Consider the following 16,988-nt stretch of genomic DNA (forward strand, 5'->3'; position numbering starts at 1 on the left):
TGCTATGAAGTAGGCCTATATTACAGACAGGTACAATGTAAACTGTTACATCCATTTTTCTTGTTGGATGAACTGCCCGCGACTTCACTAGCCTATAATAATTAAGCGTTATTTTTATTTGGATCAAATGTGAATGACAAAATTGAATGACACATTCAGAATGTAGGGGGGGGGGAGTCAGATTAATTGTAATTTATAATATGTACGTTACAATACACATCAATACAGGTGAAGTGGTAATTTATGGCGAAATAACCGCATGTGGAAAATGAGATTTTCGATTGTCTTCTAAGAATTAAATAAACAACATTGCTTATTTCTTTTGAAGCAGAGACGGATTGCAAATACCCCGGAATCGAGACTCGTATCGGGAACATTAATGTTTTTTTGAAGGAGAATGAGACCCCAGAAAAGACCGAGATGGTGAGCGTATAGCTCAGAAACGAGCGACATATGACGGCGGTTCCCAGGTTGTTTCGATTATTAACTATTTATCCTTCACCTTGGTCGTTTCTTGCTTTTCCTTAATTGTATTACAAACGGAAGCCACATGAAAAAAGAGGTGACGATAGAACTACAACGTATAATTCCTGTTTGCCATGCTTAATTATCATTATCGGGTATACTTTGTGTTTTAATAACGATTTTAGCGACTACGTTTCCCATTTTGTTACTTACAAATTTTATGTTCATATGGTACATATATTTTTGCATTGATAATCAGCAGAATTTGATGAGCTGACAAACTGCGGCACACTTCCATGCAGATCATGCTTACGAATGGTTTTAAGTATGTCATCAGACAAGGATGCATACAGCGATAGTGACGTAATTTACTTTCATATGTGTTAAGCACATTATTTTTAAGAAAAGCGAAAATTATTACGTAGCATAATTTCGTTGATTTATCCAGCCACTGTCGATAGCCACAGTGAAAACAGACCCGAAAATTATTCAAATACACGAGCAACCTATGTTACAGGACTGGTGGGAATGTTATTTTTGACATGACCATTTTAGCACAACATTTTGCATATATGCAGTCACAACCTGCTTATTATACATTCAATACATTTTCAGTTACAATAAAGGATTACTGATTATTGAAATACTTCCCGGAATGTGAAATTTAACAACGTTAAAGAAATCGCCCTTTTCTTTATCGAATCACATACAACATTCACAAACAAAAACATGACGCCTAGTGGAAATGCTTTATTTGCTTAATTTATAACTACAATTTGTCCGCGGCACGTTTGTGCAGTCGCACAAATGTGTTGCGGTCGGTCTAAATTTCGCCTATAATTAACAGTGGACTCCCAAAGCTGCGCGCGCGAGGTACATCGGGTATGTCTGAGTCGCCATCTACTGACCCTAACGAACATGACAGCGGAGCAGCAGAGTGACGGGATTAAAATGTATCGCATTGTAGTGCACTTTCGCTTTGAGGAGTGAGTTTGAAACCAGAAGGAGAGATACCTAAATGGACTAAGATGTATATGAACGTGTCACACCCTTATATGTGCTGATATTATTCGTTTTAGACGGAATTTGGTCAAATTAGAGTTTACACACATATATGAAGTAACTCGTATAGCGCAGCGGCCCAACTGTCAAACAGTCAGTTAGTAATTTGGCCGCTGCTGGGCTTCCAGACGTCAGGCAATTTACTCCCACCCCTTGCCTTTATTGTCTTTCAGCGAAAGAGAGAAAGTCACAGTATTTAACGAACGTGACCAATGCTCTAATTACTAGTATAAATAGTCCTTAAGAGCTTATGGGGTGTTGTTTCTCCATTCCGGTTGCTGAGGTTGTAATGGGCTGGTGCGCTGTCAGAGCAGCAGAACAAAGAGGGGACCTTTTAGGCACTCGCGTAAGCAACGTTAATAGGCGGTTATTAACTGCCCCCGTGATAATTTATTGACTTTGTTAGCGAAAGATCAGAGTGACAAGCCGCGAACAGGACAACAATGGGTGCTTGCAACCCTGTTATCAACTGTAATCTTAAACAGCAAGAAAGTTATAATAAAATCAAAAGACGCTAATTTCGCTGAACTGCCACATCAATTTAAGTTGTGTAGAATTATAATTGAATGCTTGATATTTATACATAGAATTACTCTCTTTTAAAATGTAATAAAATAGGTTAGATGCTATATTCATACAATCTCTATACTGTGTCCATCTTCAAACGAAGTATCCTATAGGGTTTTTCTCAATATGCATAGGCTACTTGGCTGTACTTGTGTTCTCGTGTACCCGTTTTACGTCATCTTCCATTGCCGATACCGGTTCCAATACTATGAAGCGAAGTAGATAAGAAGGCAATAATCCCCTGATGTCGTTCTTGCCCCGCCATTGCCATTCCTGACTCATGATTCATTCCGTCCCAAGTTCGTTTTTGGGAAGCAAGTTAGCAAGGCTGCTCTTGCCAAGACCACAAGTATGGTCTTTGCATTCTTGTTATAGAGAAACCCTTCTGGTCTCCGCATGCTTATCTCCCCACAGTCCAACGACCGGAGATCTGGTGTACCCTCAATGCCCTGAGATGGACTTGTGTCCCATCTAGTGTGTATCCCAGCCTTTTGGGCTCCTGCAACCCTGGCCGGGATAACACAGCTAGAAGATGGACAGAAACGACTGTGCAGCTGCAGTGTGGCTACAGTGAGAACTGTCACAATACCGTGGATCTAAGTCACATACTGCAAAGCAAACAGTGGGTAGGTAATGTTATCAGCCGAGACCCGAATCAGAATCCCTTTACTCGTCATGTACAGAAAGCACAATGTATTTGTTTTAGAGTTGGCATGAGTATACAATTTAAACTGGACTATACTGTCAAAAAAATACACAAACCAAATAATAAAATGTGCAATTAATAAACAAACTGGCACTTTTAGGTTTATAAATAAGAGTGATACAATGTGGGTTACAAACAGTTTGGGAGATATAAACAAATAAGCTTATATAGTCAGCATAGTATAAAGTACAGTGGGTGAGTTGGTATGAAAAGCTCACGTAGGTTCTAATGTGTTTCCGCTGCATAAAAACCCCATTTTGGAGGAGCTGCAGTACCATGCAGTTAGATAATTCAGCTCAGATTGACTGGTTGGGATGGACTCTGCTGTACTGGAAAAATTTATTTTTCCCCCCAGCAATACTCGGTTTGTGTCATGAGCATCAGGCGAGACACGAGCCAGATGCAGCAGCTTTAGAGCAGACGGTCTTTATTGGGTAGAGACAGCAGACCTTCCGTATCTTACGGCAGCCTGCACGACTAAGCGGTCTAGGGCTTAGGGCGCCATAACAGGAACAAAACATGAAAAAGTTCTCAGATTACAAATGCTTTTAATCAAAACAGCTATTTACAATGGTTTGGGAGCGTAACGTAAACATCGGGAGGGGGAAAAGCCAAAACAACAAACCAACCAAGACCAGCTATTCGGAGTGGAACTACCTTACCTCAAAACACAAAAAATAAACAAGTTAACAGAAACCGCCCTCACTCCCTAAGTAACCAAAAACAAGAGAAAAGCACACTCGAACAAAAGTGGCACCCACCTCCCTACCAAGCTCCCAAAAGGCCTAATTACAACAAAGAAAGAAAGAAAAGCAATAAACATTGCTTACAGCACACCCTACTGTAAACCTGGACAAACAACCAACAAACAGTGACAGAGGATTCACTCTGTAGAAGGGTCAGGAGCGGCCAGGCTTTTATCTCCAGCCTCAGTGCCTTTCAGCCAATCAAAACTGGTCATGTTAACGAGCAGGTCTACGCCCCCTGGTTTTTTTCATTGCTTGTGTTGGAGTAAGCCGACTCCACCGGGTCCGTAGATGAGAAGAGATCACCTGGAGGCGTGGATGAATTGTCCAATAACCGTTTATTCCAATAACCTTTTATTCCATTTATTCCAACAGATCTGGGAAGTCTGTGATACACCGTATCCCAACAGGGTTCGACTTCCTTACTATTCATGTGTGTCTTATACCCTTCTACAAGTGGCCCCCGCCCCTGTCCGTACTTTTCCACTTTCTAGCAATTTCGCTTTATCTGGTATACCATGTTATTCGGTACGTTATTCTAGCAGCTGCCACCACAGTCTGCGTCAATAAGTTAATTTTGGTACGCACAGAGTCTCCCTACTTGTCCTTGTCCCCCTGCAGTTATTGCTCTCCACAATTATTTCTAGAAGGGAGCAGAGAACTGAGAAAACCACAAGCAATCTGCAACGCAACATCCATGCATATGCACAACATCTTGATACCAACACAATTAAGAATGTCTTAGGACATAACACATACAATGACAATGACCAAGCTGGGAAACGCAGCGAGCGCAGGCACACACACGGAACCAGACTAGCAGCGGAGAGACACGTGTAAGGGGTCAAGACATGAGGCCTGAGAATAAGGTGATTATAGGATGGCCAGCGACCTCTGCTGGCCAAATGGGGAATAGGCGGAATCAGATCATGACAGTTTGCACTATATGTATACTATCTCTGCACTTAAAAGAGCCAAATACGTTTGTATCTGTGCACTTGTACCTCACCACTGTATGCAAAACAAATCCTCTTGCAATTAACAAAGTATCTTATCAAAACAGCATTCTGATTTAAGACCTTTTAAGATTTAAGTCAATGGATGGATGGACGGATGCCCCCGCATGTTCCTGTGAGTTGATCTTCCCATAAACCCAAACAATGGACCAACATCAATCATCAATGCGAACTCTGTAACGTACTAATAACTAATAAAGTTAATGAGCCAGTTTCTTAAGTGTGATACAAGTAAGCTGCCGTAAAATGAATGCCCTGCGTGTTTCGTTGATATCACATTTATAAAATTCAGTAATTATTATGTAGTTCGTTAAATATGTTGGATGCTAACAGCATTTCGTGATAGAATCAAATGAGAGAACGGGAATGCATTTCCTGGCAGGTAAGCCCTCATAAAGATACGGAAGTCTGTAGAGGACACGCATTAACTTTTTTTTCTTTCTTTTCATTACCTCGAAATCACGACTTATTTTTTCTCGTGATCTCGACATAACCAAAGTGTCTCTCCTATGATTTTGTATCATACTTGACGTGGTAACGAAAAAAAGTTTACGCATGTTCTCTACGGACTTATCCGTAATTATCCGCATGGACGAACGCATCAGATCGTGGACTGTCCCAAGAGGAAATCGTGTGTCTGTTGGTGCTAGACAATAATCGTATTAGTGTTCGTCATTTGAGAAGGAGGCTCAGACATTTGCAGGTATACCGTCGGAGAGATTATAGTGAACCTGAACAAGTAGTCAGTTTCATTACCAACCAACTGGAGGGCCCGGAACGTCTCCATGGTTACCGGATGATGTTTGAAAGATGTCGGCTAAATGGCTTGAGCCTTACTAGGCAAATGGTAAGAGTTAGATAGGTAACCCTGGATCCCGCTGACGTGTAGGAGAGGAAAGGAAGAAGATTGCATAGAGGACATTACATTGTGATTGGCCTTAACTACTTATGGTATATGGATTCTTATGATAAATTGAATCCCTACGACATAGCTGTTAACGGATGCATTGATGGATTTTCAAGGCACATTATCTGGATGCAAGCTTACTTTACTTTACTTTGCAAGCTTAATAATCCACGTGTAATTGCCGGGTATTATTTCAGCGCTATTGCTGACAGAGGTGGTTGTCCACAGATAATTCGTTCCGATTTTGTTGCAAGAATTAATCCAGCGACCATGTGTTTTACAAGGAACAAGCCCAGCAAACCAGAGAACTGAAAGTTGGTGGGGTGTCTATAGAAGATAAAATGCAGCTTCCTGGATGGATGTCTTCAAAGAGCTACAGTCGACGGATGAGTTTACAGGCGATGCCATCGACAAGGGTCTAATACAATTTTGCTTCCTTGCAATAATTCAGGTACTTCTTAACTAATCTAATATACTCCTGTATATGGTTTTAAGTTTATGACATATTACATATGCAGTGTTTTTCTGCTTGTGTGTTTGTGTAGCTATTCATAAATCCTAAGTGTTTTGTGTTATGAAGGATGAGTTGGACACTTGTCAACATGTGGAACAATCACGGCATCAGACCCTGCGATGTACGTGATCTGCATCACGGAAGACCCTTCCTCATGTACAATGTCCCAGAGGTCAAGGGATTACTTGCAGCAAGTAGATCTAAAAAAACTGGATGTGATTATCCAGGAAGACATCTGCCTCTGGAAGTCAGACATACCTTGTGATCATGATTTGTTTGAGCTTTGCGTTCTTGTCATGGAGGAAAATGGCCTGGAAAACGGTGAAACTGGCCCAGAGGCACTAACACTCTACAAAGATCTCAGACCTTTTATTAGACAACGTCTAGGCATATAGATAAAGCTACGATGCTTTGTAAATTTACAGGTGTCATTGTAAACAGAAAATGATACAACTGCATCATATCTTACATTATGAACTCTTTTGTTATCCAGCTTGTTACTGAGCTAATTTAACTAACCAGAATAACCAATAAACTGAAGCAAGAAATAAACTGAAGTACATGAGCTTTGTCATGAAATCAGTTTCACTTTTATTTATTGAAACAGGTAATTGGAAGCAAATTTCTTTCTGTTCTTGAACTGATTCTGGTATGTCATCCATTTATTTCCACTTTCTGTCTCCGTAACGTTGTAGACATCTTGATAACTCTTCATCGGGCATCAATTTAGCGACATCAGGATCAAGCTGGAGTCAAAGAAAGAGAAAATATCTAGTTAAAATAGACCATTTGAAAACTACAATGCAACGCATTTTCAAGTTCAAATAAAACTGAAAACACACCAACCACTATAAACTTAAGCCACTCTCCTCACGTTCTCTTTTACTTTTCTTTTCTGTTCTACAGAGCAAATACGACATAACAAAGCAGAATGCTAGGGAGAGGTTCTGAAAGTAAATGGGTAATTAATTACTTAATTAAACTACTGAACTGTGGAAAAAACATGTACACAACAGGTGCTCATAACGAACACCTACATGACCCTTTTTCAGGTTTCAAGAGTTCTGCTTGTCATGTGACATTCTGTTGCTGGCAAAAAAATAACAAGGCCCCTGATGGGGAACAAAAGTGCGGCGGCTGTGAAGGTTACTGTGAAATTTAAATATGACAGTATGTCTGTGACGTCTGCAAATTTCTGCAACATTAGCAACAGTACAAACGGCGGCAACATCGGGACGGACTAATATCAAACACAGAAAACAGAAGAGGGCGCCACGCTTGATGACACTGGACTATACAATTCCTAAAATGAATATATGATTTTATAGATATATTCAATTTCATTCCATATATTCATGGATTTTCATGTTTAAGGGTTTATATTGTGTAATGTGAAGAGTTTCATTCCATATATTCAGTTTCTTTTATATATATATATATATATATATTCAAACTCGGGCTTATATTATAATTGCATCATACACACACACACACACACACACACACACAAACAACAAATGAAATATATGCAAATGTTAAAGCTGTAACTGAAGATACCCCCGCTGGAAATAAGTCATGAGGCATCGTTTTAGCAATTAGCAATAATTCATTAATATAACCAGTTCCGTCCGTGTTTAAATAATTCTTTAGACTCTGATTAAACTCCTTCACTAATTTATACCACGTGCTTACCAATTATCTCAAATGTTTAACAATACTTTCACCTACTACCCACTAACAACAGTGTGTGATAGTTTACTTCCCAATTCCCGTAATAAAGACTATGCAAGTATTCAACCATTTTTAAACAAAATGAACTAGTAAAGTGGGTGGTTTCTAATGGTGGGAAAAAAGGACTGCGCGATAAGAGCTATCGGTATGAAAAACGTGTCATTTGGCTCTGGAGATATAAAAATTCATTGATTGTGACATTTAAACGTTAGGAGCTTTAAACTTGAATTTCAGTGTTGAAAAATGAAGTCAATTACGGAATGAATGATCACCACAATCACCAAACCTAGTTTATAAACTGAACAGCTGACGAAAAATAATGTACTGACCTTTATCAGTTTTTAAGCCAAACCAAACACCTTATGCAGACTCAACAACTGAAGTATAGCACTTAACTGATTTTAAGACTGAACTGATTGCGCTCATCTATCTCTTCCTTCTATTCTTTCATCATCTGTCCTTAGAAATTCATTTCTATTACTACACTTGATGTCCCATTTATACTACTCCACAGAACTTAGAACAGCTAGCGCATAGTCTGGCACTAAACTCCGGTTGTCTTTAGAAAAGACACACCGTAACACGATTTAGATACGTATCCAACAGAGATATAATGTACAAAATACGTTATTAGCCTATATAGCTAACCTTGTCTTATTGCAGTTTCTCCAAGCATTCGTTTCCGATCGGAAACAGCCCGTTTTTTGAATGCTGCAATTAAACCGTCCATATCTGCAAATAAAACGTTTAACTAATACCTGGTAATAATGATTTTTGATTATAAGTACGTATTTATTAGTAAAAAAACATGTTTACGTTTGCTATCTGACAAAAAATCGCGTAATAGCCTATATCAGTTTAAATATGTCTAAATTATTAGAGATATTTGGACTGTCATTGATACCATCTGAAACACAAACTATAAAATAAAACATAACATTTAATTAATTTTCAAAAAAATGTGCACATTACAAGGTAGACAGTTATTAAAGCATTGCAAATTTTAAGCAGTAATCGAGAGGACATATTCACGGACTGCTAGGTTTAACTGATGATAACCGTTTACTAATTACATTAAATAGTTAAATTAAGTGACGGAAATAATACGGTTTATGTAAGACTGATTACTTACCTTTGTTTTAGTGTTCAAATAAGGAGTTTATTAGACATCACCATTCTGTGTGCGGATGCGGTGGTGCGCAAATCTACATCAGTAATAAACGTTACCAAGTCAAGTATACCGCGTACAAAACCTGCTGCGAGAACACGGGAAAGAGACTTTGGTTATGTCGAGATCACGAGGAAAAATATGTCGTGATCTCGAGAAAACGACTTTGGTTACGTAGAGATAACGAGAAAATGAAGTCGCGATCTCAGGATAATGAAAAGAAAAAAAAAGTTGATGCATGGCCTCTACAGACTTCCGTATAAAGGCAAACATCTTTTTTGTTTAGGTATTTCAGCTCACTACACCAGAACATTCTCTTACTTGATTACTTAAATTACTAAACGTGTATAGGAAATCATATTGTGTAATTTCCCTCCTTTGGATAATAAAGGGAAGGACTTCCTTGTTTATAAACTAGTAAACTGATAACGGTAATGGAATGTATGAAAGCACGGTCTGATAAATAGCCTATAATCTTCCATCCATCCATTTTCCAAACCGCTTATCCTACTGGATCGCGGGGGGTCCGGAGCCTATCCCTGAGGCAATGGGCACGAGGCAGGGAACAACCCAGGATGGGGGGCCAGCCCATCGCAGTGCACACTCACACAGCCTATAATCGTCAAATATTGTAAAAGTGGGTCGCCGAGTCATGTTGTAGGTAGAAATCAGGCAGACGGTTCCGCGTTTAATCACTGGGGGGCGTTTATTGCAACCGTACCACACGTACTGCCCACCGTGCCCATCGCCCCGCTTATTCCTAATACGCGCGGTGGGCGCGCACACACACACACACACACACACACACACACACACACACACATATATATAATTAAATAATGGACTATGGGTGACAATGCATACCACTTGATTTTGAGTTGTATGTATTCCTATGCATATTTATTAATAACTGCAGCTATTAAATGTGAGGGGGACGAGTCTTCCTCACATTTCATAATTATTCGTGTGGACACCCCCTCCCCTATTTAACAGAAAATATTAGTTTTATGCCAGTGTGCCCCCCCCCCTTTTAAATTGTTTCTGACGCCCCTGCCACCAGTTACTGAACGTGAAGTACACATGCGAACATTCAAATATTAAGATTGAAATTCGCCCGTAAAGTAACGTGGAAACCAAGAGGTGCGCGATAGTCTCTGGCGCCCCAGGACGCGTCTGACGTAACTAGTCACGTGAAACTACATAAACGAAACTTAATGGCAGACTTCCTACCCCGAGTCGCTGGGCGTTACTTTGATGAGATGAGCTCCGAAGTGTCGGTATCATGTGTTGCATAAATACTTATATACGTATCTGCTGGTACTGAATAACAAGGACAATAGCAGCACCAGCGTTTTGTCCCACGTGAGGCACTGGTCCTCACCGCGCATCTGGGTGCCCCGCCTGGCTGATCGCGGATCGTGTGGCCCGATGTACCAAACAAGAAAGAGAAGCAGCTCGGGGCTCCGTAGGGGCTCCCGTGTTGACCGTAGGAAGACTCGAGTAAGCTTCCTAGGCTACCTAAAGGACTCCGACGACAGCGGCTCCGACACCGCAGAAAGCGCCTCCGACACCGCGGACAGTGTGCCCGACCCCGCGGACAGTGTCCCCGGCACCGCGGACACCGCCTCCAGCAACGCCGTGCATAGCAATTCTGATGATGCAGAGGACCGCCAGGACGAGAAGCAGCCGGCCGGAAGCGCCAGCGACGAGGAGGAGGCGTGTGCGGCGCCCCGGGCGGGGAGAAAGCGCTCCTCTACCGCAGTTTTCGCTGACAGCTCCAGTAGCTCCGACAGCGACGAAGTGGGCCGACCTGTCCGAAAGGTGCTGCCTAAAAAACGTATGAATGTGCAGAGACCGCTGTCCGAATCGGACGCGGAGGAAGAGGGGGACGGAGCTCGGCCGGAGAGGGAGAAGGAGAAAAAAAGGGAAAGGCGGGCTAAGCTTTTGGAACTATCGCAGAGGAGGAGGGCGAAGACCGGCCGCCCTGTACGCGGGACGGCGGAGGTACCGGCATGCGCACTGCACAATAACACGCTACATGCGACACACTACCGCCTGCCAGTGTTTTGAAATGCGACAGTGATGTTCCTAAAGGGATGTGATGGACCTGATTCCAGTTATCGTGTTGCATTTCATGACAACATCTTAAATAGACCGCTAGTTTATTACAAAAATCATTATAGACGGAAAACAGTCACGGGGCAGACTAACAACAAATCGGAAATCGGGGGGAGTGCCCATGGTATATTTTGTAGGTCAAGCGGTTGGCCAGCAATGATATAAAGCATTAATCCCGCGTTGATCGACGGACGGCTTGGGCACCTCTGATACGTACGTTATGTGTTTCCGGGGTTGGTAAAGAAAAACCAGATACTAGATCAGAAGTTCGGACTGCTTGCAGAACACTGGCTGTTGTGACAACTTGGTTTTATACTATAACATTTATTTTATTTAGCAGATGTTTTTGTCCAAAGCAACATATAATAGGAAAATAGCACATTCCAAACATACGTGATACTTTTCTGTGTCATTCTAGAATGTGTGTATTTCTAGGGCTCAGGAAAAGACGACGACACCGATGATGATGAAGATGCTACCTGCACGTTGCTGCACAGCAGTGAGGAAGGGACAGAGAGTGACAGTCTGAAAGACTTCATAGTGGAGGATGAGGAGCAGAAAGATGGAGATGAAGGGGAGAGCCAGGAGAGATCCCTCCTCTCCTATCATCTTCCACAGAGTGAGTCACTGATTGGTCAGCTCAGTGGAGAGCGTGGTGCTTTAGAAAGTGCCGTTCCTGGGTCCCTTGGTCATGTGCCCACGCTCAGGCTCTCACGTGTCTGCTTTCCTTCCAGTGGCGCTCGGCTCCCAGCGGGACCACTTTGAGCTGGTGGTGAAGGCCTTGCTAATAAATGCACGTGACCAGACGTTCCTCCAGTCACTGTATGGTAAGGACACTGGGCCCAGTGGGGAGCAGTGCTTCACATCTGGGTATGGGCCAGCAGAGGCCAGGACACGGATACTTTGGGGGCAATGGATCCTCTAGAACAGGGTCGTCAAACCTCCAGTCCTGGGGGGCTGGAGCCATGCACATTTTTGGGTTTCCCCTCATTTAACACCTCAGATTCAACTCCTTTGGCTAATAACCACACAGCTCTTAAGCCGAATCATTTGTGGAACAGGGAACGAGCTAAGCTACACAGAGCTGCAGGACTGGAGTTTGACCCCCCTGGTCTAGCATCTGCTATTTAAGGAGTGAAGTGGGAGGTGTTCCCTACAAATCAGAGCCCATGTCAGACATTTCTCATGCATGAACAAGCTCAGGAGTAGAAGCTCCGCCTTTTACATAACATGTACATGAAACGTCTGAACAAGAGGCATGGTGCTGTTATATTAGTCATAAGTGGGGACCATTGCGGTGACCCTTGTGAGATATCAGGTTTTTGCATTTGTATTATCACTTGAAGGTTGTGTTTTTTTTCCAAGTATTTCTAAGGTATAATTGGTGGATAGTCGTATTTCCTGTAGTGACAGACGTGTCGAATGTTGCAGACGGAGTCCGGACAAAGCGATACGCGCGCGAGATGCAGAAATCCCTGCACCACCTGGACGAGCGCACTGTCATCCCCCGGCTGGTGAATCTGAAGCAGAGGAGCCGCTGGAGCGAGCGCTACAAGGCAAGAAGGCCATGTCGCGCGCGAGTACTGAGTGATAGCAGGGTGTGCAGCGGGAGCGTTACGAGAGATTCATGAAAAGGGGGCCTAAGTCTTTACAAGGAGGGTTTGATGGGGAATGACTGAGAACATACTATTTAAAGTTACTCATGTACATTAATTTGGGAGGCTAAAGCAGTGGTTCTCAACTGGGGGGGGGGGGGGGCACAGCCCACTAGGGGTTCTCAGTGAGGAATGAGGAGGTCCGCAAAATTTATTTGCAAATTGTAGAGAACGGTTCTGACATTGCTTTAGGGCTGGGTGGTAGCCTGTATTAAATTTATATGGTATTTTGATGCATTTTCTAAATGAGATACATGACGACGCAATACCATTTATATTGACATACAGACGCTCCTCTACTTACGAACGAGTTACATTCCGAACAGCCTTTCGTAACTTGAAAGTCGTTTTTCAACATCATTTATATGGCATACGCAAGTACAAAGAACTAGGATGGAGAGTGGTATTGTCGGGCATTATTGTAGAATGCATGCAACAGAAACAATATCATAACTTGTGTAGGGGATCGGAAACATTATTTTTTTGGAAACGGAGTTCTTCGATAAAAAAGGTTGAGAACCACTGGTCTAAAGAACGTTTCAAGGGGTCGCTAAGCATGATGAATGGCTGCGTTAACTCATTTAATTTGCCCGTACCTATCGTTTGTTGCTGTACTGTTGTGTATTCAGTAAATAAACTTCAATTTGATAACACCTGTCTATCTGTGGTTTGGTGCCCTCTGCAGGAGAGAGTGGAGTGTTACCCCAACGTGAAAATTCTGAGTATAGGTCGCTGTGACCGAATTTGTGAGGCCTGTCAGCTCCACAGGCACACCCGCTTCTGCGTGCACCTCTCTGGGCAGCTCTATGACGGCAAGACCCTGCAGGAGGACACCTTCATGCCTAATGACACACAGGTAGTGGCCAGCAGCATGTACCCACAGCAGCTGATGTGATTGGCTGAGTTGCACACCAGTTTCTGTATGTTTTTTTGTTACACACACAGTCATTGGTCAGTGGTTGTATGTCAGTATCTTATAGGTGACTTGGTAATTAATTGATTGATAGCTTTTGTTTTTTTTTTTAAACTGCCTTTACTGTAAATATCAATGATATCAAATATCATTCATTCATTTCTACTGCTGTCTGGTACCAGACACATTTAAATGCTGTAGATGCATCTGCTTTCCCCAGAAGCATTGCACGTTGTTGTAAACAGTTTTCCGGACTGCTCAGGTCTTCCGGGTAGGGATAGTCTGTGCCAACCGTACGGAGGTCTACCACCAGCTGAAGCACTTCAAGTACCACCTGTCCCGTCGGTGTAAGGCAGAGTTGGAGAAGGAAGAGGAAGCTCCTGTGAAGGATATGGTCGGCAAGGCATTTTCTCGGCTGCGGGCTTGTGGCTGGATCAGACAGGTGTGTCCTCGTCACTAGACGTGTAGAGCAATGGATCATGCCGTGTAATGCTTCAGAATACAATGTTACCCAACCTGACAAATCACACATGCTGCAGAGTGTAGACCATAGGCATTCTCACTCCTGGTATAGCTGCTTTTCTTGTAAGAGTAACTGTAGCATCCTGCTGGCGTTTGCCATTTGCACATGCCTTCTTCCAACGCAACATTCCAGGCATATACCTCCACCCCCAATTAAATGTTCAAGGCTTGTAGCTCCACCTCCAATGCAGTGTTCAAGGCTTGTAGCTATACCTCTAATGCAGTGTTCAAGGCTTGTAGCTCCACCTCTAATGCAGTGTTCAAGGCATGTAGCTCCACCTCTAATGCAGTGTTCAAGGCATGTAGCTCCACCTCTAATGCAGTGTTCAAGGCATGTAGCTCCACCTCCAATGCAGTGTTCAAGGCTTGTAGCTCTACCTCTAATGCAGTGTTCAAGGCTTGTAGCTCTACCTCTAATGCAGTGTTCAAGGCTTGTAGCTCTACCTCTAATGCAGTGTTCAAGGCTTGTAGCTCCACCTCCAATGCAGTGTTCAAGGCATGTAGCTCCACCTCCAATGCAGTGTTCAAGGCTTGTAGCTCCTCTCTTGGTATATTGTTGAAGGATCATGACTTCACCCCATCAAAAAAATCCAAGGCTCCTTACTGCACCGCGATGACAATGCATTACTGTTGATTGCAGTGGGTAAAGCCTGTTACTGATGTCTCTTTTCTTGATCTTCAGCAATATGAAGATTTCGAGGACCACCTGAACAAAGCTGATTACTTTCAAGAAGAAAAACTGGACTAATGAATCAAGCCAGAATAATAACATCCTCTCATTGATCTCTTTTTACAGTTCTGGTTCTGATGATGCAATGTGTGTAAGTGAAGCTTTTAGTCTGGATCACTGAGCACCTTTCTATGTGTCGCTTGCATTTCCCTGGATGGTCTTTCATTGTACATCTTTTATCTTCAGTTTGGTTGCAAATACTCCAGAAACAAAGATATCCTTATTGTATTTGTTTGTTTGGTTTTACCTGGCTGTAAGTATGCCAAACGCTGCTGAGCTTTTCAGAGAAGCGGAGGAGGCAGGCATGACTAAGTCACATATGCCGGTTTACTTATTGCCGTACAGTCAATATTTCTCAGTTAATGTACATTTTGGACCAATATTGTCTTTGAACTCAAGTCACTGTTTTTAAATTTAATTCTTGTACAAACGTTCCTGTTGTCAACATTCTTTATTTGTAGCTGCAAAATTAATGGTTTTCGTTCACCTGTTGCATGCAGAACATTAACTTATCACCGCAGTCTAAATCCATCTGGCCTACCGCTTCACTGGCTATCGATCTACGGTATCGCAGTTGTGACAAAAAGTGCAAACTCAAATGCAACATCACGGAGCCATGTACAGGTTAATGGTTTGTTTTAGTATATTTTTCTCTAGAATCAGGTCCTTTGTACAAACCTATTAACATAAAAGCATTTCACTTTCTATTGGAACACATGCATTTTCATCGGCAAAGATCCACTCGGAGGTTAGAGTTTGCGACATAACCATATACAGTCGAACCTCGTTACTACATACCCCGGATACAATGTTTTCACCTTTTCAACGTACAGGTTTCTAATTCCCATTTTTAGCCTATGTATTATTCCAGTATCAGCCATTGTTTACAGCGTACACCCTTACAACGTAAACTTCGATACAACATCCAAATTTCTAGAGAAAATACGAAAACTAACCATCGTTACAACGTACAGCGCTCTCCCCGCCCACCACAACTTGTGTCGCTACATCTACCTGTATCTACCTGATCTTCGCCCGACAATGCACATTTGTCTTGATTTAATTTGACCAATATTTCATTAATATTTTCAGGCCAAATGCCAATGTGGATACGAATGTTTATTTTAAAAATCCATTTTGATCAGCCGTTGTGTATTTTCGTTGCCGTTTATCGCCGGCCGGCACTAAGTAATCGTGAGTAATTTAAGGAAAATTTCAAGGATCCAAATTGAGCTTTGTCGAATTATTTAACAAGTAATGATGGGTTCGTTTGTTTTGTAGTCAATTTAAGTCTATTAAAGTTTTATAATTTACATGGATATTTCGTGAGTTCTTTCATCCTTCTTGCACTAAGTGGTTACAACGTTCTATGCTTATAACGTACATGTTTTTGATATCCCGTCTTGTACGTAGTAACGAGGTTCGACTGTATACATATTTATTTAACATTAACGATTGTCCTATAGCATCGAAAACTAGGTTTTTCTCCTAACAGGCTATGCCAAGCAGCTACACATTTAAAGCTGTATGTATGTATAAATAAATCAATAAATGACTATTACATACAAGATATGACTAACACAATTTACATTTTGAAATATAACAATAGGAGATATATAATAGCTTTTTCATGTAACCAGTAGGGGGTGCAATTGTAAGTCCGGTAAAATCGCTTTTGTCCTAGACCTAGAACATAAACAGTTTGCGTTACGTACTCTTGTAGAGCCGTCAATCGGAATTTAATGTTAAATGGCATACAAAAGCAGATATCCCACCTTAGGCAAAGTGGTTTTTGGAAGGTGGATGAGGGAGAAACGGGGCCGGAGATTGCTGCCTGTTACGTTTGTCGATCATAGGAAGGGGGGATTGTGCGGCAATAATATTTGCCAACTTCTTGCCTGTTCCTGTGCTGAATAGCGTAATGACGTTTCCTAAATTTTAATTCACTGTGGCCAAATTTCCAGGACATTGCACATCATTAGCGAGTGTCAGGGAGCTGCTGTCCATTTGCGGGAGACTCCCGGAACTTCCTGGAGAAGTGGAATGTCTGGTGCATTTACCGTTACATTGTAGACAAAAGAAATACACTGTGAATAAATCGTTATGGATAATATTCTAATAATACGTTAATACGAACTCATTTCACTCCTTTACACAGAAAGTCAATA

At 42.0% G+C, this 16,988-nt stretch overlaps 1 protein-coding gene across 1 annotated transcript; it reads left to right on the forward strand.

Moving 5' to 3' along the window:
* Nucleotides 1-10,129: 10,129 nt before the first annotated feature.
* ccdc82 (coiled-coil domain containing 82) lies at nucleotides 10,130-16,139 on the forward strand. The gene is made up of 7 exons (XM_048995082.1): nucleotides 10,130-10,886; nucleotides 11,436-11,619; nucleotides 11,735-11,827; nucleotides 12,432-12,556; nucleotides 13,341-13,511; nucleotides 13,831-14,010; nucleotides 14,773-16,139. Exons 1-7 carry the CDS (start codon nucleotides 10,311-10,313, stop codon nucleotides 14,836-14,838), a joined length of 1,395 nt encoding a protein of 464 aa, XP_048851039.1. The 5' UTR covers nucleotides 10,130-10,310; the 3' UTR covers nucleotides 14,839-16,139.
* The last annotated feature ends 849 nt before the right edge of the window (nucleotides 16,140-16,988 follow it).

This window comes from Brienomyrus brachyistius, chromosome 24, assembly GCF_023856365.1.
Source record: "Brienomyrus brachyistius isolate T26 chromosome 24, BBRACH_0.4, whole genome shotgun sequence".
NCBI classification, from domain to species: domain Eukaryota; kingdom Metazoa; phylum Chordata; class Actinopteri; order Osteoglossiformes; family Mormyridae; genus Brienomyrus; species Brienomyrus brachyistius.